Raw genomic sequence first — 24,226 nt, forward strand, 5'->3', positions numbered from 1 at the left:
AGAGTTGTAAGCATATTTATGAATTCCAGGCTTTATTATTCTAATTCTCTGCTCCTGTACATGGAATTGCGAAGTTTCAAGTGAAGGTGGATTCAGAACATCACATCTTTTCAAAAGCACAGCCTGCAGCAAATAACTCCTCATCCTTTACATCCTATTCTCTTCTCTGCTGCTACTGTGATTCCTTTGAGAAATTGAAAAAGCCTGTTTTCTTTTCCAGTGCTTCCCAGGGGAGTGGATAATCTACTCAAAGGTTGGCTGCACACTCTGCCATTGGGTTCCCCCACAACAGTTCCTTCCCAAGAGGTCGGCATGTGTTGCTCCACAGCACAGCAAAATGGGCACATTTCATCTGTGGGGAAAGAAGTGACACTTACCAAGGGAGAAATACACCCCTCTGCAGAGTTCACTTTGTGATTGAGCATGTCCTAGTGGTGGGTGGTGTGGCAAGTGGCCAGTGGTTTAGCCATCTGATGAACATAATGACCAGTGTCTCACATAGAGAAGAGACTGTATCTGAGAGGATATTGTATGATACCATCTCTGGTATTGAATGATACCATCTCTGAAGTGACACTTCTAACCTTGCTCTTGCAAGAAAGTTTTTCCTGAGTTGTTTAGCTGGTTTATCTGAAAGGCTACAATTCGGTTGTCCAAGCCTCTCAGGGTCCACTGATTATTTTAAGAGGCTCCATGAAAAGTAATTACAAGAAGTGAGCCTGTGTCAGTCAGTTGAGATTCATTACAGGAAGAAAATCCTTAGGGATCTGCAAACTGAAAAAAAAAAAAAGCTGAAAACCAGAGGTTTAGGCTGCTGCCCTCTTCTTCCTTCCTTGAAGCCTCTACTGACAAGGTATGGAAAAGCTTTCAATTACTACCAGAAATGACAGAAGATGAAGGCTCTCAGCACCTTGCACAATCAGGAACTTAATGACCTTACTCTTCCCAGGCTCTGCTGCTGACAGCAAATGAACTGATAGCTCCTGCTGCTCCCACCAGCCTGGTTCTCTGTGTCATCCACCTACACACACTCACACATTCATTCTCTCCCTCATAACTTATTCATTCGATTTATTTATTTATGTAGGTCACTTTCAATAGTGATTTTTACAAATAATGGTGGAAGTGGAAGGAGCAAGAGAGAAACAGAGTTGGAGAGAGAGTTGGTGGCATGAAGGGAATGGCAGGGGAAGCTCTGCTGCTGAAAGCAAGCTGTATACCAGGAGATTGTTCTCAGTTTTCTCCTCTGTCAGAAACTAATCAAATTCCAAGTAGCATCAGCTGGACAAACTTTCTTGCTTGAGACAAGAAGGCTGGCTGATTTACTTGGTGTTTCTGTAGTTGCTTATGCACTGTCTGGATTTACATGGTTTTTCTAATTGTAGTTGTAAGGGCACTAGGGACTGCCTTTTAGAGATCTCAGAAGGCTGCCTCTTCATCTACAGACCATTATTTTGGTTTTCTGGGCATGGAGTCATTTAGTCATTAATTGCATTTTAAATCTTTCATCCACAGTGATCTTTGCAGTAAAGAACAGGCACATTTACATTGCCTAACGGATGTGTATAAATTAGGCTACTCCCCTTCGCTTACATTTTAATCACTCCCTAAAGAAGATCCCTTTTCTGTACTGACACCACAGGAAATCTAAGAAATCAGCTTCCTAAAGATGCAATTAAACAAGGTGAGTATATCTTAAGGCTTTCTGTCATAGAAAGAAGCAATCCTGTTCTTTCCTCTTCTTTCCTTTTTCCTGTTCTGTTCTTCCATCCTCCCCTTAATTCCGCTCCTTTGTTCCTTGTGCATGCTTCCTTGTAGCACATTTGACACCCACCTATCCCATCACTGAGCTAATTGGCAGAAAATAAATATCGAGAAGTGGAAAAGGCACAGTTTTCAGCCAGGTTAATAATCAGCCCAGTGAATATGAACATCAGCACAAGGGTGTCAGGATCACATAGTAATCAGTGTGAAGAGCAAGGAAGATGGACCCTTTTCACAACAGAAAGTGGTCCTAATAGCTCAGTTTGTCACCACTAATGGTGTCCTTAGTTGAAATAAAATCTAGACACCTACGCATGGAGGAAATTTATCCTCACTGTTTTAGCTAAGCAGTAATGCATTTAGATTTCATTTTATTTCCCTTCTATACTCAGCTGGCATGTTCTACCACAGATCAGGGCAAGAAAGTGTTATAGGGATCCCCTTCAAAGCAAAACACCACTAGACCTCTAAGATCATCTGTCTTTAGGAGTGCTAGGGCAATTATGTGAAGCACTGAAAAGCAGTAATTATCAAATATGATCTGCCTTGTTGTGGCGTCTAGTGGAAGAGTGCAAAAGCAGAGCTAGCAGCAGCACAGTATTTAAAATGTGAACATAATTCCCTTGTGAAACAAAACCGTAGGTAAAATCCTGGCTGCTCCACCTTTTGATATCTTCAGATCAAGGCAGGACACTTTCTTCAAGACACATCATGTCAAAGATGAGGTATACTCCATTGAATGTGTTATGCTCAGTAACAGGTTTGGTTCAGTGAAACTACAGGGGCTGTGATACACAGGAAGTCAGAACAGACATATTCTCTAGATATGTAAAGAACAGACTACACAAAGAGATAAAAAGAAAATAAAACAAGACCTTTTTTAGTAATGAGCACAATTCCCAATGTTCTTTCAAAACAAAAGAGGACTTCTCCCTACTCCATCTCAGATAAGTAGTTTGTCCCTACTGAATGTACCATCCTCCCTTACCTAACACGAGGACACCTCCCTTTTTATTGATCAATGAATATAGACATAGAACCAGTGATCACAGAAACTACAGGCTCTCCCTTTGATCAGAATAATTTCTGAACGTACATGCATTCTCCTAACAACGTACTGGAAATGCTTTTGTCATTTCTGCCACTTATATTATGTGGAGATATTACGTGTTCTGCCCCAGCCTCTCATGATCAGGCTGTGATGGAAGCACACATGGCATATGCACATCCAGAGGATGTACATCTCTTCATGGGTTAAGTAGAAGTACACTTATTTCCCATTTTCACTATAGCTTTTTACATTCAGAATGCATGCAGAGATACAATCTGAACTGTAAAGTGCATTTGTCCTAACAATAGATTCAATACAAAGCACCTTTTTGTGAGAGTCCTTAAACCATAGTTCTCCAGTGGCCTCATTAGTACCCTAGTTAGTTCTCATTCCCATCAATCATGATGAGTTACAGAACACATTTCTGCCACCTCAATTTAAAATCAGTCCACCTTCATCTGGCTTCCTACTGTTTCTTGGTTTCTCTGACTTTCTCCCTTTTTTCTATGACAAACCACTTTTTTTTTTTTTTTCCTGAGCTAAAATTTCTTTGGATTTTCTGCCCATGGTTCACTGCAATCATAAATAGAGCCCAGTTCTGTAGCAAGTTGGCTTCCTGTTGCAGCATTGTGCATGCAGCATTATGTTAATTTGCTTTTTTTTTTTTTTTTTTGTGCATAGCAGATTATTAGTCTTCAACAGAAAGGGCTCAGATGACTCCTCAAAAAATGAGGAGTGCAGGGAGAGTTTTCTAACGCTCTGAGGCTTTGGAGTCAGGTGTCTGATAGTTCAAGTGGCAGCTGCTCTGCTTTGGAAATTCAGTTGCTTTGACACAGTTTGTGAGCTCTGTATTTGAAAAAGAAACTGCACCCTGAAAAGAGGGACTAAGCAGACCATCAAATGAGTGTTCTGGAATAGAAGACAGGTCTTCCTCCTTTTCTTGGGAAGAAGGGATACGACAACTCCCCTCGACATTGCTCTTTGCTACTTCCAAACATCCTGCATATTTTATCAATTTATAACTCTTATCATAAGAGAGTATAATGCCCCTGGTCATGCTCAGCAGTTCCTGCTGCTGCATACTGTATACATGCACACCTCCACCACTTTTTGTGCAGGTGCAAACATCAGCTCATCTGGGCATCAAAATCAGACAGAATTCAGAACATGCAAAGAATCTAAACTCTCCCATACACAAGCAGTCATGTCAAATATTTACAACTGAAAATAATAATAATCATCATCATTTTCCCACAGAAACCATTCAGTGGGACATTGTTGTACCTTGTTCTAAAATATCTACCTCATGTACAGTGTTTTTTTTTCATACTGCATCTCTGTTAGTAGTATTAGAGGGACGTTTTTTACTACATGTTTTTAAGCATAGATTCAGAAAGAAAAGTCATCAAAAAGGATCCCTGTAGGTTTCTTTCTGCTCCCGAGCAGACTTTAAATAAACTGTCTGATAAGTCTAGTTAATACACTTGTGCAGAGAGTAAGTTTCCAAAGGCCTGTTCTAGAGAACCCTGATTAGATAATATGTAACAACAAGGAGAAACCATGGCTTAGAGGACTTCGTTTTCCTTTGCTGCTCATTAGAGGCAGCCCAAAGCTAAACAAGCCTACTGACTGGGAGATAGCAGATCAAGATAAAACTATGTGCAGACAAAATAGGACTGTTTATACTCGATATGAGTATGCCTCGAGTTTTCATGTGGTCAAAAACGATAAGCTACTCTGTATCAAAGGAAGAAGCAGTATCTTCAAAAGACTCAAAGCCGATCTTTTCAAGTTACTGTGATCGGGTACTTGCCCTGCCAATCTGATGAAGGGAGGCAAACCTTTGGCAACGAGCCCTGGATCTGTGAAGGTGACTTCAGCCTCCCATAGTTTCAGATTGCAAGAGGTTCAAGCAGACAAAACTCTCATCACGCTGCAGAGGATCAGACAAAGGCAAGTGGGGAAGGTAGGCTGTGATCTCTTCAGCCTAGATTGCAACAAAGACATTCAGCCAACTTAAAAATGCCACATTAAGGGGAGAGGAAGGAAAAGTAGGCTTTTTCAATGCCATTTCCAAATTAATTTAGTTAAATCAATTGTCAAAGCCAATTCTTAATTAAAATGAGAAATAGAGTGTCGCCTTCCACTGCAAGGAAGATATGGGTTGAAAGTACTGCTGAATTGCGTGATGACTTCTAAAAATACCAGAATGCAATGGATTAAGTACAAGTGAGTTAATAAGGTGCTATGCTGCATTCTGAAGGCTGCTTAAAATTAGCTGTGAATGTTCCTTTGCTTGTCCTAAATACATTGCACAAAGACACCATTTTTTCACCTCTTTTAGTCTTACTTTGAGCTATCACACTGAGAAGTCTGACTCTGGAGGCATTAGAGAGAGAGCTTTGCTGTTGCTTGTCTTTCCAGTCATATTCTCAAACCTGAAGGAAACAATTCCAATATATGACATATAGAGCTCAGTCATTTCCCCAAATTATTTATTCAGTGTGTAGTACAGTGCCACTGTACAAGTGCTTCTATTTTCTTTTGAGAACTCTGAACAACTACCAAGCTAGGTGCTGCCTGATGTCACATAATATTATTCATATAGCTCTGGCAGAACAAGCAATTGTTAGTTTGATATAGTAAGTCTGTGTTTCCTGGAGAACTGGGATTCTTACGCTGAGGTAACTGTACCCTCAACCTATATTACCTTCCCAAACTGACACTGTTTGGAATTGCTGTCTGTGTGCTCTTACAGCTGCAGAGAGCAACCTGCTCCTTTCACCCATAGGTAAAATATACTGTAATCTTCCACGAGATCAGTATTTCTGCAGTGCTCCAAATGTAATATTCTGCATTTTCTCTTTCCTTTCAATTTTTCAATTGTAACAGATCTCTCATTGAAGAGTATCCAGAATTCACTGGCAGTCCACCAAGTTTGCAACTAAACATGTAATCAGCTCTTCTGTTTCTGGAGTCAAATGCATTCTCACATTCCTTTTGTCAAAGCTGACATCTTGGACAGAGGTAAGAGTTCAGAAGTTCAGATAACTTTCTGCTAATTTCTATAAAAGTGTTAATTTATGCTTTCAGGAAGAAGAAAAAAGAGACAATTCTAGAAGCTGTCCTGCCTTGAAGTCTGGACCCTGTGCTACAGCATCCTCCCTGCAGAGAGGGTCCAGGGTTGCCTTTAACATCCCCCACAAAGCACTGAGCTGGAGATAAGTGATGGAAAGGAATGGCTTTAAACTGAGACAGGGGAGGTTTAGGTTAGATATTAGGAGGAAGTTTTTCACCCAGAGGGTGGTGACACATTGGAACAGGTTGCCCAAGGAGGCTGTGGATGCCCCATCCCTGGAGGCATTGAAGGCCAGGCTGGATGTGGCTATGGGCAGCCTGGCCTGGTGACTGGTGAGCCTGCACATAGCAGTGGGGGTTGAAACTAGATGATCTTTGTGGTCCTTTTCAACCCAGGCCATTCTATGATTCTATTTTTCTTGTGCACCGTCTTACCCTAGAAATGACAGAATCATAGAACTGTAGGGGTTGGAAAGGACCTCTAGAGACCATTGAGTCCAACCCCTCTGTCAAAGCAGGCTCTCTACAGCAGGCTGCACAGGTAGGCGTCCAGGCGGGTCTTCAACGTCTCAAGAGGAGGAGAATCCACAACCTCTCTGGGCAGCCCATCCCTTCACATTCCAAACTCTGAGTGGAGAATGGCTCGGACATATTCTCTATGTACGTCTTTCCTTTTGAGTGAGTGTAAGGGCCAGCATTTAAACACTATTCGACCACAGCTGCAGATCTACATAGCAATTAAGCATGTTCTGATACTTATCCTTGTCTCAGAAAAGCATGAGTGTTTGCACTGTCTGAATGCAGTAGCCAGCAGCAGTTAAATACAATCGAGAGATTTCTAAGTTTAGGACAGAATACCTCACAGCTGCAGTCCTTCTCCCACTGGGTATGACTAGTCAGATCAACTTCCCTGCTCGTGTCTCCATCTCCTTAGGTGTCTGTGCAAACAAATCCTTTTTGCCCAAAGTTTCATGTTGAAATAAGCGCTTTTTTTTTTTTGTTTTTGCATTTTTTCTGCGTATGTGTACTTTTTTCAAAATCTGTGAATAACATTCAGGAAGTGTTAAAGAGGGAGAAATCACAGGTTATGGATGACATCGTCAACTTTTTCAAGGCAATGACTGAGCAGTGCAATTCATCACCTCTGTGTCATGAGCTAGATCAGGGGTTCTTTCTCCTTTGTTAGCTTTTCAGAGACGTGAGGTCTAGAATGGATGTTACAGTTTTGCTCCTATTTCAGAGTTACTTGTGAACAAAGCATTTTTTACCCACAGAAAAATGCGGTTTGTGTGGCTGAAATAGTAAACTGTGTTGTAATTGAGTAACAATAATAATGAAAATACACTCTTTTAGAGAGAATGAGTCCTTTAGCTACATTTAGTTCCAGCCTGACAGAGACAAACCAATTTAAAATTTACAGTGAATATCAATATTGTTAATAAAGAAGCCCAGAAATCTCAAACTAATACGGTTATGTTCAGCGTTTAAAAAACAACCCATGTTTGGGTTATGATAAGAAAAAGGACTTTTGTAAATTCAAATCAGATCAATGCTTCTATTTTTTGACTTGGAGAATGTTTCTTTTCTTGGGTTGTTCACAACATATAATTAGAACTGTAGGGCACTTCACTACACCCCGTACAAGAGATGCTCTATCTCACAGTGGCACACTGTTTCACAAAGCCTAAGCGACTGCCAGAAAACTTTCAGTCTGCTACTATATATTTTCTACTGTTCCAAAAACAGTTGACAACCTAAATTATATGAGCAAAATACATCAGAAAAGAGAAATAACTTATCTAAAAACTTTTTTTTTCCAAATATTTGTTCCCTCTCTACCTGTTTTAATTAAGTGAAAAAAGCACTTGTGCAGTAACCAGCCATGAGCCTCTTCCTCTAACACACACAAATACACTTTTGCAAAGAATGTTTTACTGTAAGTCCAACAGCCCTGCGCAGTCACAAACAGTGATTTGTGTCACGGAGTACTGAATTATCAAAAAATAATGTAAGCACTGATACAAATATAAGCCATAAAAACATTCATTTGTTCTTCCCTATTTTGTGATTACAAGGTCATCAGTATTTTTCAACTGGATTTTTATCATAATAAAAGAAACCATATGTTCATGCAAATGCTGTAACTGAAAAGACTAAACTTTTTTGGCTACTGGAATGTGCTTAATGTACAGTGATGCATGTTTTCTTATTTGAATTTAAATACGTACCTCAACTTGTATTGAACACAAAGCAGAGGCACTGTAAGTTCCCAATATGCAGCACTACAACAACCAATGTTATATTTGGAAACTCATCTACACCATATCTGATTCATTGATGTCTTCTGAAAAGAATGTTTTCTGAAAAGTCTTCTGAAAAGGATAGAAGTGATGAAAATTTTATTATTCATAGAACGGTTTATGGAAGGTTCTTGTAAGATCATATAGTTCCAACTCTCTGTGATAGGCAGGGATACCTCCCACTAGACCAGGTTGCACAAAGCCTTATCCAGCCTTCATAATTTATATAGGCATTTTGATACAATATTGCTAAATGTCAGACAGTATTTTAGAAATCAACAAGAAATTTTTGCACTACATGATATTTGTGTGCAATTATTTTTTTACTATTAAAAGAATGCTTAAATGTCAAGTCCCTGGAGACTTTCAAGGCAAGGCTGGATCAGGCCCTGGGCAACCTGATTTAGCTGTGGTGTCCCTGTTTGTTGCAGGGGAGCTGGGTTAGATGGCCTTCAGAAGTCCCTCCCATATATAAGGATTCGGTGATTCTATGAAGTCCAGGAGGTGCCTGTGTGATAATTCTCTGATTAAAAAGATTGACAGAGAAACAGAACATCCAACTCCAAAACATACAAACAGGATGGCTGGGAGACTGTCTGGTAGAGTGCAAGATGGTGTGCCTATCATCTCCCATTCAGTATTTATCATACAGCTACAAAGAACAGTAAATATCTAACTTCCCTAGAAATCCAAACTCACCAGCAGTCCTTCCCTCTGGCTCTATCACAGTTAGCTCCATGACTAAATAGCAACAAGCTTTGTGTGACCAACAAATCCCCATTTGAAACTGGGCTTCTAGGCTCACCATGATGGCAATAGTAAGGAGCCAATAGAGAATGTTCACCTGTATGCTTGAGTAAATATTATTTGCAATCATTATTGCCATTGTGTCATAAATGAGGAAGCTGAGAAACAGAAAATCATTTGCCTGGAGTCACAAAGAATATTAATAATAATATTGGAAGGAGAATGTGACATTCTGATTCCTTGTTGTTGTCTGCACTGTAAAAAAAAAAAGAAAAAGTCAGTACTTAAGAGAGGATTGGGTATTTCTGTCCCAGAAGCAGAAACCTCCTTTAAGTCAGACTAATCAGTGACTTACAGCAGCTATGCTGGGGGTAGTAGGAGGACAAATGTGCCTAGCCAAGCAGGACTTTCCCTCCACTGGAAAATGCTTCCTCATGTCTTTCAGGCACTTTCTCTGTGGGGTATGAGATCACAGTGGTTGTTTCTGGCCTGTTCTGCTGCACAAGGGAACAGGCTGCAATGCTCTGCAGAGCATAGCTTCACTTTCCCTGTGTGCCCCAGCAGGCTTTCCTGCCGGGTACTCCCCTTGATTCCCCTGCACCTCTAAGACCTTTCCTGTGCTCCATGGCCAGGAGAGCCAAGCAAGGCTGAGCAACAAGCTCAGTGCAGCGGCAGGCTGTGCCCTGCATGCCAGGTGGCTGTGCTGGACACAGGTTCCAAAGCTACATAGCTGAGTGTGTGAGGTTTGTCTGGTCTGCAAGAAAGGTAGGAGACAGCTGCGTACATAAGACCTTCAAGGTCTGATTTTGTACCATTACTACTAGAAAATGTGTTGTTGGCTTTACATGGAGAAAGATTGAAAACTGCTCAATTACGTGAATGAATACAAACAACAATACAGAAATCTGTCTTTAATTGAAAAACTCACATGAACGCAGCCAATCTTTTCCTCCCCATAAATGGGCACGGGCACTTTCTTCAATAGGAAAGAGCAATCGCAATCTGGGATTGTTAAAATTTCACTGATTTTAAAAAGTGTTCAACAGCAGATTCAGAAGCTTCAGTAAACGACCGCAATCACAGTAACAAGGCACCATAGAAAGAGATCAACTATTCTTGATCAACTGCAAACAAAACAATAAGCCACACCTGACAGATAAAATCAGGTTATATTTTACGCTGAATTATCCTCTTACTGTAGCAAAGTGCAAAATTCTGTAATTCCCAATCAATGTCTCCCAAAATACAGGCAACTGTACCAAAGAATACAATTTGGATTAATTTTTAGCCATTTTCCTTGCTTTTGCTTTACTGTTCTGCTTAAACGCACCATTATCTTGTATCAGGAGTCCATTTTGTTATTTGGAGAATTGTATCTAGAATGCTGCTTATCTTGAAACATTAATTTAAAACATTTTCTTATCTACATGCAACAAACTCACCTATATAATGACTGCAGGTCCAACTCAGAGTCCACAGCCATAGCCCACAACTCAGTATACCATTTTTCACTCACACTCTTAAATGTTAAGAAGCTGAGTACCTGTAAGATTGCAGGAGCCAATAGCCCCAGTCTGAACTGAAGCTTTATTGTCCTTTTTTTCAACTCGATAAATCCAAACTCAGTCTGTCAAGCTGATGGAGAACTGTAAATTATACAGTTTATCTATTGTCTCCATAGCAGCTATATAATTCACCAGGTCTACATCAGAGCACTGTGCAGTGTTCTCTCCCTCAAATGTCCTGCTAGTCTTCCCAGTAATCTTCACAGGCTTTTCTTTTTTCCTCCCAGGTGGTGTGCCTTTGCCAATACAACAAGCTGAAACCTGTTTCCAATTTCTTTAAGCCAGGCTTTTGAATTTAGATATAATGCTTATCCGTCTTAGAAGTGCTTTTACAAAAAGAAACAGCGCTGCCAGCCTCAGAAAGGCAACAAGAAGCAAAAGCACATAGACACGTACTTCTTTTTTCGTAAGTAATATTTAGGCCAGTCTCTTGATTATCAAACTCCTTATACTGATCTCCAGCTTACTGTTGAAACAACAAATCTTGCAGTCTCCCAACATCAGAATTGTCTGCACACAATGCATAAGCCTTGACCTTCCCAACATTCTGTGTGGCTGCTCTTCCTTTCCTTGAAAGCAGTATCAAGAGCTTCCTTGTTTCTTAAGCAGCCTTGTGAGGACAGCTCAGCGTGATCCTTGCAGCAGTTCTGATTAATTTCTCCAAGCAAAATAGGCAAATGCAGTTTCCTTCAGCCCCTCTCCACGCTGAAGAATTCACCAAGACTAGAGCAAAGTACTGCAGGAACCGCCCTCGAAGGGGCAAAGTCAAATTGTATCACAACAAAATTGCATCCCAGCAATTTCCACCTGCCTTTTCAAAAGCAAAGTCTCAAAATCAACAGGAATTTTATTCTGGACTAAACTGCAAGAGAAAAGATGGAAAGAGGAAAAACAACAACAACAAAAAGCCTGTATTTCTAAGATACAGTTCTCATAGTACGTAGCTGAATTGCATTGCAGTTCATCTACACTGGGATTATCTTCAGCAGTGCAACTAGATGGCCATAAAATGGGTACTCATTTACCCATGCATATAGGAGGGGAAAAAAAAGCTTTCACACCTTTAGAAAAATGCATATATGCAAGACCTTACATTGAGCGAGCAACAATTATCTGCATCACAGAACTGTAGGAGTTGCAAGGGATCTCTGGAGACCATCTAGTCCAACCTTCTAATAAAGCAGGTTCCCTACAGTAGGTTCACAATACAGTCCAGATAGTATTAATTATTCCATCCTTCGTAATTTAATTTGAAAAATTCACTTTTTTTAACAGCACATAGTAGACGTTTCTCTCGCATTACAGGGGGAGGAAGGAAAGAGTAAAACTTAGTTCTGAACACATTTTTCAGATTTTATGAGTAAAGAATTCCCATCCAACCAGCAGCGTCTACCTGCAGGTTTCATCTCACTGCCACTCAAGCAGCCGGCAAACTTCTCTTTGGCAGAGCAGAGCGCCGAGCTAGTGGGGCTGGCACAACTCCCCACTGGAGCAATGCAGTCGCCTCGCAACCAGCCCTCTGTTGCAGCGGTGACACAGCCGGTGCAAGCTCTAGCAGCAGGAGTCCGTACATTGCTCCCAGCTCGACAGAGAGATTACAAGGAGTGAAGCTGCTCCCTTCAGCTGGCTCACAACCCGGCGCAATAAACGCTCCCTGTAGGAACAGAATGGACTCTTCCTGCCACCAGCATACCTATTCATTTTTTGATGGTTGAGTACACATTTCTCACACTGAAAAAGCGTTTCCTTTTGTTGCTTTCTTTCCTCCTGGAATGAGATCAGTAAGAGATTTTTAAGTTTTACAAAACTAGTGTCACTTATTTTTTTAAACTTTGTGAACTTGTACTGTATCTGTTTCGGGGATTTGCTTGTAGGAAGGAATGTATGATTTAATAGTGGTGTGAGCTGCAGCACAGAACGCAGGGGATTTACACTTCCTTTCCTTATGCCGCGTCCTTTGGTAACCAGTACACAAAAACCCCACCTCGATTGTTTCCAGACTTTCCCCGCCCCCGTCTAGGAACATCAGTTATTTCGGATGAGAGAAATATGCAAAAGTTCGCCTCCAACTTCCCTTTCCCTTTGCTCTTTAGAAACGCCTCGCATATCCCAGGTTATTAGCCAGGGATGAACCAGCCCCGACCCTAAGGCAGGCTGCTGCTTCTCACTGCCCTGACAGCCCACAGCACGGTTCTGTCAGGCGCCAAGCCTCACCAGCACGACCTAGACACGACGGATTGAGCCACCCCCGCTCCTCGGGGGTGGGCAGCCGGCTCCAGGTCTTTTCCCTCGCCCCTGCCCCACGCAGTGCCACCTCCCCTCCCATGCCGCTCAGTCCTCGCAACCGCCTTGCAACCGCAGCGCCAGCGACGGCCACGGCCACCACGCATCCCCCCCCCCCGCGCACAGCGCCCCCCCCCCCCCCCCGCTCCGCGCTGCCTTCGGCTCTGCCGGAAAGGTTCTCTTTCCGGTCCGCCGCAGCTGTTCGCTTCCGGTCCCGTGCCCCCAACATGGCGGCAGCCCCTGCGCCCAGTGAGTTCTGAGCGCCGCTCGGCCCGTTCCCTGCCGCCGCCCGCCGCTGCCCGGCGTTCTCCTTGCGGGCCGAGCCGGGCCGTGTCCCGGCGCCGCCGGCGGAGTGCCGGCAGCCCCGGGCCGCTGAACCGCTCCCGCCTGGGGTTGAGGAGCCGCCGCCGCCATGGCGCCAGTGCAGCTGGAGAGCAACCAGCTGGTGCCGGCCGGCGGGGGCCCGGCGTCAGCCCCAGCCCCGCCGGCGCCCGGCGCGGTGACAGCCGCCGCCAGCCCCGGCTACCGGCTCAGCACTCTGATCGACTTTCTACTGCACCGGACTTACGCCGAGCTGACCGTGCTGGCAGACCTGTGAGTGCCCCCGGCCCCCTACCCGCCCTGGCTGTTCCCGAGTGTCTTCTCCCCGCCTGTGCCGCAGCCCGGCGTTGAGGAGGCTTCGCTGGGGCCTGACCCAGGGCCGAGTTGGAGCGTGGGGAGGTGGTTGCACTTTCCTTAGCTCCTGTCCCAACAAAAAGCCTCGTTCGTGTGGCTTTGCCTCTCCTCGGGTTGTGTTCCGGGGCTTGGTGAAAGCTAGTGAGTCCCCTGTCATAAAAAGAGGAAAAGGCTCGGGGGTGGAAAGCAGATGGGTGAAAGTTGTTGTAGTCAGTGCTCAAATTCAATGCCTGGTAGAAAGCCCACCTGTAGTGCTTGTAGTGATGTCAAAATACATGACAATGAAAAGTGGAAAACTCCGTTGTTTTCAAGGGTTGCAACTCCTGAAGTTACCTACCTGGTCCTTAAATTACCACTTGAGTGCTTTCGAGGGAAAAATGAAAGACCATTATTTCACAATCTGTTGTGCTAAGTTTTTGCTTGAAATTGCAAGGGAAAAAGAAGGCCAAGAAAAGCTTTCCAGAAAGCATTCTGTCTCTGAATAAATGCACACCTTTTTGTTTGTTTAAACAAAGGTTCTTGGAGGGATTGTGTATTTTTTATTAAGTCACATACGGAGAAAATGGCAGGGGAAAGGCAAGCATATTTGCCTGTAAAGCACCGCATCTGGAAAATATGCAAGCAGAGTTTTGCTTGACTTGAGGTTAAAAGCACTCAAACTCTAGAAAGGATGAGGAATTTTACTTTGTCTTGAGAAAACTTCCGAAATGCCAGTGAAAAGTCTTTGCTGTATGTTTATGATATCTATAGGCAGTAACTGATTTTTTAGCTGTTCGAGGAGCACTTGCCGGTGATGTCTTCGATGTTTGTTTTATGGTGTAGAACTGGTTCTTTAGACTTGAGTGTATAGTTGAGTATAAACTAAGATAAGTGGTGTGAAGAAGAAATGGAGGATGCTTTAGGTACTCTGATTCATCAAGTAAGATTTTAAGCTCTGTGGTGTCTCGTCTAAAAGTGGAGTGACTAGATTTTTCCACTGTATTTCTCCATAAAGGATGGATTTGGCTATTAAAAAGCCCAACTGGAAAGTATTCTTCTCCTTCCCTTCAACAGAGAGCTCTCGCTCCTTTACCAGCATCATGAATGAAAAATAACTTGGAAATGAAGTGCCATTAATAACTCTAGGACATTAGGGTTGACAGCCCCCTTTTTTTCTGCAGTAGTATCTGTTGTGCAGGTAGTTAAAGTTCTGGAGTATGATAGTTCTTCACTTCTAGATTATTGAAAGATAAACTCATTTCAAGCGAATCAGAAACACCAAAGTTAATCTTGCAGTAGGTGTTCTATGATTGCTATTATGTATTAACCCTTTTCATAAATATTCGATGGGAACAGGTGGTGATATTATATACCACAGCTGGCTTAGCAGAAATCTTGAGATTTGAACGTTCTTCATAGAATAATGATAAAATGCCTTATATTTGAAGGGCCCTTAAAGAGCAACCAGTTCCACTCCCTGCTCTGGGTGTTTCCCACTGGATCAGGCTGCTCAGGACCTCATCCAACCTGTCAGGATACTGAAGGCATTCAGGGCTGCAAGTGCACAGTGCTGGCTCATGCTCAGTCTTTCGTCCTCCAAGCTTTTCAATTAACTTGACCAGTTCCAGCTTAACTGTCAGGTTCTGGCTGTTGTCCTGTGGTCCTGTTATACACCTGATTCTTCCTACTTCCCATACAGTACTCTGCCACCCCTGCAGCTTTAACTGGGCTGCTCTGTAGAGCTGTCAAACTACTTCCTTTATCAAACATGCAACTTCATTATATTTAGGAGAAATTTACAATCAGGATTTTTGAAATGCTTTTTATAAGTATGTGGAAATTCTTGTACTGGTCTGAAGATTACTAATAAGACTTTTCTTTATAGTGGTACGCAGCATAATGGAACAATGGATAACATGCTCTCTTTTTCCTTTTTATTATAGATTACCAAGAAAGACTGATATGGAAAGGTGAGTTAAAATAAGACAGTCTGTAATACATGTTAAATACAAAACCTTGTTTAGGATGTTAAGATTAATATAAAATTGTTTGAAAGGAATATTTTTCTCCTAATTTTAGATTTTCTGCAAGAAAATAAGCCTGATTTGTCTTACTGTCACTATGTAGTTTCAAGATTTTCTTCAGCATAGACAACAATATGTTTTTTTGTTGTTTTGTTTTATATAGTTGTTTGGGCTTTTTTTTTTTTTTTTTGTACAGTTCAGTAACATGATGTTGCTGTTATATCAGGTGAAATCTGCTAAGGGCATTTTTCTCTTAATTACAATGGAACTTGAAGCAATGAGGTGACAGTACGTCTAATAGGAAAGGGAGCTAGAGGACCTAGATTCTAGTTAGCTTGTTGAATCTTGTTCAAAAGTAGTGGTTCAACAAGGTAAAGACTTTTTATCTACCTTTTTGTAGTACCCATCTTTCTAATCGTACGGCACCATTTGGTACCTGTATTTTTTACCTGTTTGGTGTGGTTTTGAAGTATAAAGATTAATTGAAAACAAGTAACCAGAACAGGCTTTTTGATTCATTTGTTCAATCCCCTTTCCTTCTCCCCTGGATGAAAGAATTTGATTTGTTTTTTTGTTTCTTTGAGTGAACTCCGAGATGTTGTTTGTTGTTTTGAATAAGCTTCATTTCTTTTGCTATTTGTGTTAACACCCTTATTGACCTAATTTTCTCTGAAGACATGTAACAGCTCTGTTATTCCTAAGGATGTGAAGAATGTTAATAAAGAATTCTGTGTAACAGGATGGTCGTCAGTTCAGTCATCTCACATCTTCTAAAATTCTCATAACCTGCTCTGAAATAATCAGAATTTAAGGAATTCATAACCTGGAATGGTTCCTTGCACATCTTTTTTCTTACATATAATATTTTATAAAGAAGAGCAGTCTATTTGCTTGTTAAATTGTCATGGAATCATCATAGAATTGTGGAATGGCCTGGGTTGAAAGGGACTGTAATGATCTAGTTTCAACCCCCTGCTGTATGCAGGGTTGCCAACCACCAGACCAATTTATTATCACCATATTTGCTGAAACAGTGACATTCAGCTTGGGTCCTGAGCTTCCTCTTACTGGTGTGAGGGCTTCTCCCATCTACACATTGAGCATTTTGTGTCAAGCTGAAAACTGCTTTGCAGGGCACACCTGTTTGAAGCAACGTGTTAAATCCTAATGGAATACAGGTAAAGGAAAATAGCACAGTCTTCAGTGCTTACCTAGAATCATAGGAGGGCCTGGGTTGAAAAGGACCACGATAATCATGTAGTTTCAACCCCCCTGCTATGTGCAGGGTCACCAGTCACTAGACCAGGCTGTCCAGAGCCACATCCAGCCTGGCCTTGAATGCGTCCACAGACAGGGGCATTCACAGCCGCTTCAGGCAACCTGTTGCAGTGTGTCACTGTGTCCTGTAACTGAAAGCATCTTGATGTTAAATGTTCACGTCCATGTTGAATTTGACTTATTTAGTTCTTCTTAATGAAGTGGCTTTGTAGCTCCCAAGGACTCCTGTTAAGAAGCGTAGCTTATCCAGATTATTCTGTTGTGTTGGGTTTTTATGTTTTGGTTTGTTGTTATACCAAGTTCAAGAGCTGCTGTGGCAACAGTAGTTGTGCTTGAAGCACTGTTTCCTGAAATTAGCCTAGCGACATGGTATATGTATTTGGGATGAGGATGTGATGGTGTTATCTTCTAAATAAAATAAATAAAAATCATATAGCATCTACTTTTTTTTAATGGCGACAAGCTAAAGGATGCTATAGGAAAAAAAAAACTGATAGGAAATGATGAATCTTAATATGATGTTGCTTTGCAAAGAGAAGTCTTATTTATGTACATCATTGTCACTGATAGGAATAAACTGCTTCCAATGTACTTTTGCAACGAGAAAGATAAGCAGTTGGATTAAAAAATGTAGTGTTAGTTCTGTGATGTAAAAATAAAGCTGAATGTTGGGGGAATTCCAGGGGCTTTCTCACTGATATTGTTTGGTATCTTTTCTGTTATCCACCACAATAGATTACAATGACTTTGCAAGGTTGTATCTTCTGCTGTGGGGAAATGAATGGTAAAACTTTATACATGTCTTCCTTAACAAACAGTCCTTGTTCTCACTCTTCCAACAACTGTGTGAATGCATTGTTTTCCTAAAGGAAAGCAGTTTCTCCTGTTTTTGTTTGTGAAGCAGTCTGTTACTTCTTAAATCTGCAGCAAGGACTACCATCTAAACAAAAATTCAGAAGTGATGTAAAAGTAGTTATTCATAACTTCAACAGCAGTTATTTGAACAGCAATTATTACACGTCTTTCTTGTGAAATATTCATTTCCATTTCTTGTTTATGACAAAATGGCTGCTAGTTCATTAATTTCATTGATACACATAATTTTGGTTTGCAGGGCACTTTGGAGATACCTGGTCCAAACCTCTGCCTCAAATAAAAGACATAGACAAGACAAAATAAAAGTTGTTGGTTGTGCAAGGTCATACTCTGTTGAGTTTTAGGCATACCTTCAAGATACGTCTCTTGCAGTCTTTGTGGGCTACCTACTTCAGTCTTCAAACAACTTGTGTATTTCTTTTGTTTGCTTTTCTAATGTCAAACTGGTGTGTTTCACTGGTTTAGTTTGTGGCTGTTGTCCTTCATCCTTTTGCACTTCCAATAAGAGTCTCTTCCTGTCTTCTGTGTATTTCTCCTTTTGATATTTCAAGACAGCAGTAGTATCACCCATGGCCACCGCCTCTTAGGTGTAAGCAGACAATTGCTTCAGTTGTTCTTTGTATCTCATATGTTCCAACCCCTAACTTCTGTGTGGCAAATATCTTTCTTGGCTAGAGAGTTTAAAAACTGGACATAGTGCTTCATATGCATTCAGACAGATGCTGATTCCACGTGAAGAAGTGTTTCCCTTGACTTAGGCAGTGGTCATGCTAATACAACTTGCTGTAATGACACATTGCTGATATCTCTTCATTTGTCCACCAGGACCCTCAAATCCAGTTATACATACTACTGCTACTTAGTCCTCAGGCTGTGCTTTTATGTAAGGCTGTTTGGGTCCAGGTGCAGGACTTTGCATGTCGTTTTGCTTCATCGGGTTTCTGTCAACTAGTCTCTCCAGCCAGCTGAGGTTCCTTTGTTTTGTCCAGTTTGACATCACCTGCAAGCTTCCAAAGACTGCAGTCCTTCACCTCATGTCAGTTGTATATAGAGGTGTTTAATTGTATGATTTGCCCCAGTACTGACCAGTAGGGAATGTGAGCAGTAATCACTTTTAAGGAAGTTCAACTGGTAGCCAGTCAGCCTTTCATGTTTGGCACTGCAGCCTGTTTTTCATCTAGTTTGCAGTCCACTGGTCCCTTCTATATGTTACCAACCTGGCTGCAAAGGTACAGTGGGATGTCTTGTCAAAAGATGCTCAAAAGGCATCTTCTGTTCTCCCCTTGGTTATGGAGCTGGACAGCATATAAAGGCAGTTGTGTTGATCAGGGATGATTTGTTCTTGGCAGATCTGTGCAGGCTTTTCCCATGCCACTTTCATGTTTTTTTGTTTTCCTGGATGTAGCTTCTGGAAAGATTTTCTGCTTAGTTCTTGTTAACTGAGCTTTGGCTCTCTGGCATGTAGGTTTGTCTTGAAGACGGGCGTGTTGTTTGCCTTGTTTCCAGTCATTAAGACCTCTTATTGCTTTGGCCTTTTGGAAATGATAGAGTTACTTTGTGTTTTCAGAGATCAACTTCCTCAGCACCCTTGGATGCATCCCATCTGCTCTGATGGCTTTTTGTATGTCAGGTTTACTGAAATAGTCCCTAATTTGATATTCTCCAATTGTAGCTAAGGGTTCACTCCCCTAAGCTCTACCACTAGGCTGAAGGATCTGAAATACCTGAGATCAGAACTTAACAATAGAGTATCTACTCAATCCCACAGCTTTGTCTATGCCAGTTTTCTCTTGCACTGCTGAGCACTGGACTCATGTTTCCTTGGTCTTTTGCTGTTTATAGACCTGTAGTACAGAAGTTCTTCTTGTTGAACTTCATCCTTTGCTAGTTTTTCTTCTGAGTTCTAATTTTCTATGCTGGTCTCTGCATGCTTGAGCAATTTCTATGTATTGCCCTCTCCAACTTTGTACTTCCTTTTTGTATTCAGTTTGTTCAGGGGTTTCCTGTTCAGTCAAGCTTTCTGCTCATTGGAACAGTCTTTGTTAGAAGCAAAGCTTTAATGATTCTTATTTATAATAAAGCTGAATTATTTTGAAGGGTTGTTTCTTAAGTGTGGTAATTCAGAAGCTTTTTAATGTGCTCTGCTTTGCTTTTATAGGCCTTGTAAATGTACTGTTTCTTTAAGTTTCATCTTCACTGAAGACATTTTTTTTGTGCAGCCCAACGTTAAGTTCAGTGTTTATAATAAAGAGCAGAGGAACACAGCAACACTGAAAGACTCTTGGGCTCTTCAGAGAGGGGTAGATGGATGTGAATTCCCAGTGCAATTGTGATTGAAGGTGACAGTCATGGTTATTGAAGCAGGATTTTGTCAATTAGAACTAACAGACTGCCTGTAACTGCATAAAGTAGTATTAATGAAGCAATTCCTGGAATACTCCTTTCAGTAATTTTCATTATTAAATTGTTGTGAGGTTTTTTTTCCTATTTTTTGTCTATCTTTGATTTCCAGCTATGGAAAAGCACTCTGAAATTTTCTTGCTATCATGTTTTTTGTCTCCACGAAATTTTGGTTGCTATAACTACTTCTATATTTTAGCTACTTCTATATTTTAGCTACTTCTATAGGGAATTTGTTTGAAAGATTACTGACATTCTCAAGTCTCACTATAAATGTCTTCTAAACTCCGTTGTGTTTTTGTAAACCTTTAAAAAATTTTCCACATCTTACTTTGACAGTGTAGTAACTATCCTAGTAGAGCTGTCTGTACCTATAACAGCTTGTCTGACACTTGAAGTTCTAACATCAGACTGTAGATTATTCTGGAATATATGCTGTATAATGGGGGGAAATTATTGGCTTGATGCCCAAGCTCTTGGATGAGATTTGTAGTATGTAAGGCAGGAGACTGAGCCAGATGGTGTTAGTGGTGCTTCTGGCCCAAATACTCACCTGGTACAATCAGATTATGCTTTATGGATTGCATGGCAGGGATTACCTCATTACACCAAGACTTTCAGCAGAAATAGGCTCTATCTGTGTTATGGGTGTGTATGTTACAGATTAGGCTCAGAAGGAGGTGCAAATTCTACTTGCTGGTAGCTAGTATCTGTTGTGGTGATGAATATGTGTTTTGTTCAGCTATGCTTGTTGCTTTCAACTTGAACATAAACCCTGGGGAAATCTTGGTAGTTCAATTGAGTTCACTAGTGAGTTGTTTCTCTTAAAATTAGTAGTTAATTCACGTGATTGTGCTTTTCTGTTTCTCCAGATGTTCTTGGTTGGTTAAAAATCCCTGTGCGTTGTTGGCATTTAGGTGCTTAAAATAGTGAGCTCAGTCTCTTTTTTTTTCCTGTGCTCTGTTTAAACAAGCAATCCATTAGTGATTGCCTACGTTAGCACAATTAAAAGTTCTGATAACTACTTTTTTTCTTTAATGGCACACAGTTGGATTGCAGGTTTATGTGTCTGAGCACCAGCTTAATGTGTATTCGATTGTTTTTTGTTTTTACAGAAAAATAGAAATAGTGCAGTTTGCAAGCCGTACTCGTCAGCTGTTTGTTCGTTTATTAGCCTTAGTCAAGTGGGCCAACAATGCTGGAAAGGTGGAAAAATGTGCGGTAAGTTGGCAACAGAGTCGGGTATAAAACAATCTTTTATTAGCATGGGATTTTGGTACCATCTAATTTTTCATTAATACAGAAGTTTTAAAAAACCAGACCTGTATTTCACAGCAAATGGATGTTAAATGATAACCAATTTCTTCCTATTGAGAAGTTAAACAGTTCTTAACAGTTCCCTAAAACTCCTCAGTTATTTAAAAAATAAAGAATTATGCATCCTTTCAAGAGTTCTTGAACAGGACAGAGAAGATGGTGATCTCAGTGTGTTAGTTCTTGCTGTAATTTTAGTTCTGTTCTTAGTTAAGAACAAAGCACAGTGTTGCAAACACCAAGATTTGAGTGACTGTAAACTAGTTAGGTTGGATTCCAGTAGCAGTCACCAGATACAGAGCTGTGAGGCTTCACACATCCTCCACAGCACCAGAAGTGCATAGATTGAAAGTATCCTTGCATGTGAACGTTATGGCGGAGCACTCATTCTTTGTTTTATAGATGTGAGTCCTAGAACTGGAGGGAAGTGACAGAATCCTCTCTGTCACATGTTGGATGAGCTGGATATGAAGAACCACTGGTTTGTGCGTTTTTGACACGTTTTTTCTTTTTTCCTCTCTCCATCCCCCATTGTTCTCTACAGATGATATCAAGTTTTTTAGATCAGCAAGCCATTCTGTTTGTGGACACTGCTGATCGTCTGGCATCTCTAGCCAGAGATGCTTTGGTTCATGCTCGTCTACCTAGTTTTGCTATCCCGTATGCAATTGATGTTCTGACAACTGGATCGTACCCACGCCTACCTACCTGCATTAGGGTAAATAATATTACAGTCTTACTTGTTGTGGGGGGGTCCCCATCAAATGCACAATAAAGAAACTAATTGCCTTATGTGTGCAAATGGAAGTGTAGTTTGCTACTGACATAGTGCCGAGGCTGTGAAGTGTCAATTTCTGACAGGAGGCACTTCCTATTTGAGCAAGTTATCCTTTCCTAGTGAAACATTCTCTCAGTTTCAACTAGCTCATCTCTGGAATGAATATAATAGCAAATCTTTGATACTTTTTGTTTCTACATGGTAAGCCGTCATACTGGAAAAATAGAGTGCAAAAATAAGAATCAAACACCTGTTTTCTCAGAGATTTTGACTACAGCATACTGTATCTTGAGATGTAGTGAGCTATGTATGGCTACGTATGGCTGTTTTAATTTGTCCAAGTTGAGCAGTTTTATTTACTGATCAGGCTCAGGCAAGTTGTAAGTAACTAGAAAAAAAGAAACTGAATGCCAGATTAAAACAATCAAATACTGCAGTGGCCTGTGTAATTGTATTTGCAGACTTCTGGTCTGGTTCGTTTTTGTCATTGCTAGTGGCAATGTGTGAGACGTGTTTGAGATGTATAGATTATTTTTTTTTTAATATTTATTTTAACAGGATAAAATAATCCCTCCTGACCCAATAACAAAAAGTGAAAAGCAAACCACCCTTCATCAGCTGAACCAGATTCTTCGACATCGTTTAGTGACTACAGATCTCCCTCCCCAGCTGGCAAATCTTACAGTTGGTAAGAACTTGAGTCACTTTTTGAAGAACAGTTTATTGGAGACTGATTTAGTCGTTACCTTAGTGCTTAAAAACAAAGCCAAAAGATAACTTAAATGAGATCATTAGATAGGCTTAATCTAGGAAGATTGGAATTCTGTCTCTCTCAGACATTGAATTATCTTTTTCTCTTTTGAAAAATGAAGATAGTAATAATCTTGCTGGAATAACTTTCAGATAGAAATCCTGTGCAGGTAGTGGTAAAATGGTGTAGAGACTGTCTTGATCTTTCAGCAAGTGTACTATGAAAAGTTCTGCCCTTTTTTCGAGATGGAAGTGCTCAATGCCTGGTCCATGTTAGGCCATGCAATTCAACTGCTTTTTCTTACATTAATTTAAAAATTCAATGTAGTTAAACTATTCGGTATTTCTCCTAGAAACTCTTTGAATTTTAACTTAAGCACATTAATGTTGCGCTTTTTTTTTGTCTGTATTAATGTTGATCTTCGTGAATTAAATCTGTTGATGTTTGTGCACACATTTTATTCTGTGGCTGATTGCAATACCAGATCTCTAAATTATAGAGATCTCTTTTCATTTAGTCCAAGTACAGGTTGATGCTGTGATGTTTTTTTTTTTGTTGTTTCTGCAGAAAGGGTGGTTATAAACTAGATTATGGCAGAATTGCAAAAAATGGACCTGAAATGGGCCTAGTCTGTACTTCTGACTGAGACAAAGTTAGGCTTGTACAAATTATATCCCCTAGATCTATAGTGAAGATACTTCTGCAAATTAGTAGGAGTAGTTTTCACTGATCCCTTTCCAAACACTTCAATATCACTACTAGGACCATTTTTTATCTTAATGATGTGTAAATGAATTTTTATCTGAGTCACGAGGTTTTTCAGTTAACTAAACATTTCAATATTAATTTCTGCTTTGAATTTGATTTCTTTTAAGAGCGTATCTGGGATGCTTTTTAATATGCAAGTTTAAGTTAAAATCATTAGAATTTCTATAGGAATATTTTTAAATATCAAGAATTGTAAAGATGCCTATGTGGCATACTTGGTCGTTGATTGAGAAGATTGACCCACACTTCTTAGTAAGAACTTGTACTTTATTGTCTGCTTTGCTTTTCGCTTCGTTTAGGACCTTTCTTATATAGTTTTGGCTGCCTCTGTTCCCATGATAGCTATGCTCACAAAAATGTAAGGATGTATATGTCAATTACATAAACAATGTACAGAATCTTTGCTTATGAGCATAAATGTGAAGTATGCGAAAGCGCGTTACTTCCACATGAAAATGGAGTTAAAATATTTTAATGTTAAACAAATGGTTTGCTGTGCAATGTGTTTCCAGTGCTAGATTTTAGCCTAGGCTTCCTGTCTGCGAACCTCTTCTGGATTCTTCCTTGAGTATAGCAACAAATTGGAAAATTTAAG

The 24,226-nt window shown here is 40.7% G+C and overlaps 1 protein-coding gene and 1 long non-coding RNA gene across 8 annotated transcripts in view; one reads left to right on the forward strand and one right to left on the reverse strand.

The window, feature by feature from the left end:
* LOC122155839 overlaps window positions 1-12,825 on the reverse strand; it is a 46,208-nt gene extending 33,383 nt beyond the window's left edge. For 4 of the 7 annotated variants that reach the window (XR_006167317.1, XR_006167319.1, XR_006167320.1 and 1 more), the window contains exons 1-2: window positions 10,383-12,825; window positions 8,122-9,195 (exon numbers count right to left, since the gene is read on the reverse strand). This is a non-coding gene — a long non-coding RNA (uncharacterized LOC122155839). The remainder of the gene's footprint in view (window positions 1-8,121; window positions 9,196-10,382) is intronic. The other 3 variants (XR_006167318.1, XR_006167321.1, XR_006167316.1) reach the window with 3 other exon arrangements.
* Window positions 12,826-13,200: 375 nt separating this feature from the next.
* MED14 (mediator complex subunit 14) overlaps window positions 13,201-24,226 on the forward strand; it is a 34,719-nt gene continuing 23,693 nt past the window's right edge. The window contains exons 1-5 of the mRNA XM_042810009.1: window positions 13,201-13,382; window positions 15,386-15,412; window positions 21,136-21,241; window positions 21,879-22,052; window positions 22,671-22,800. Of these exons, the coding sequence (XP_042665943.1) occupies window positions 13,201-13,382; window positions 15,386-15,412; window positions 21,136-21,241; window positions 21,879-22,052; window positions 22,671-22,800 (619 nt within the window). The remainder of the gene's footprint in view (window positions 13,383-15,385; window positions 15,413-21,135; window positions 21,242-21,878; window positions 22,053-22,670; window positions 22,801-24,226) is intronic.

The sequence above is a fragment of the Centrocercus urophasianus genome, unplaced genomic scaffold, assembly GCF_019232065.1.
Source record: "Centrocercus urophasianus isolate 14NV4802_14NV808 unplaced genomic scaffold, USGS_Curo_1.0 seq_12, whole genome shotgun sequence".
NCBI lineage: Eukaryota > Metazoa > Chordata > Aves > Galliformes > Phasianidae > Centrocercus > Centrocercus urophasianus.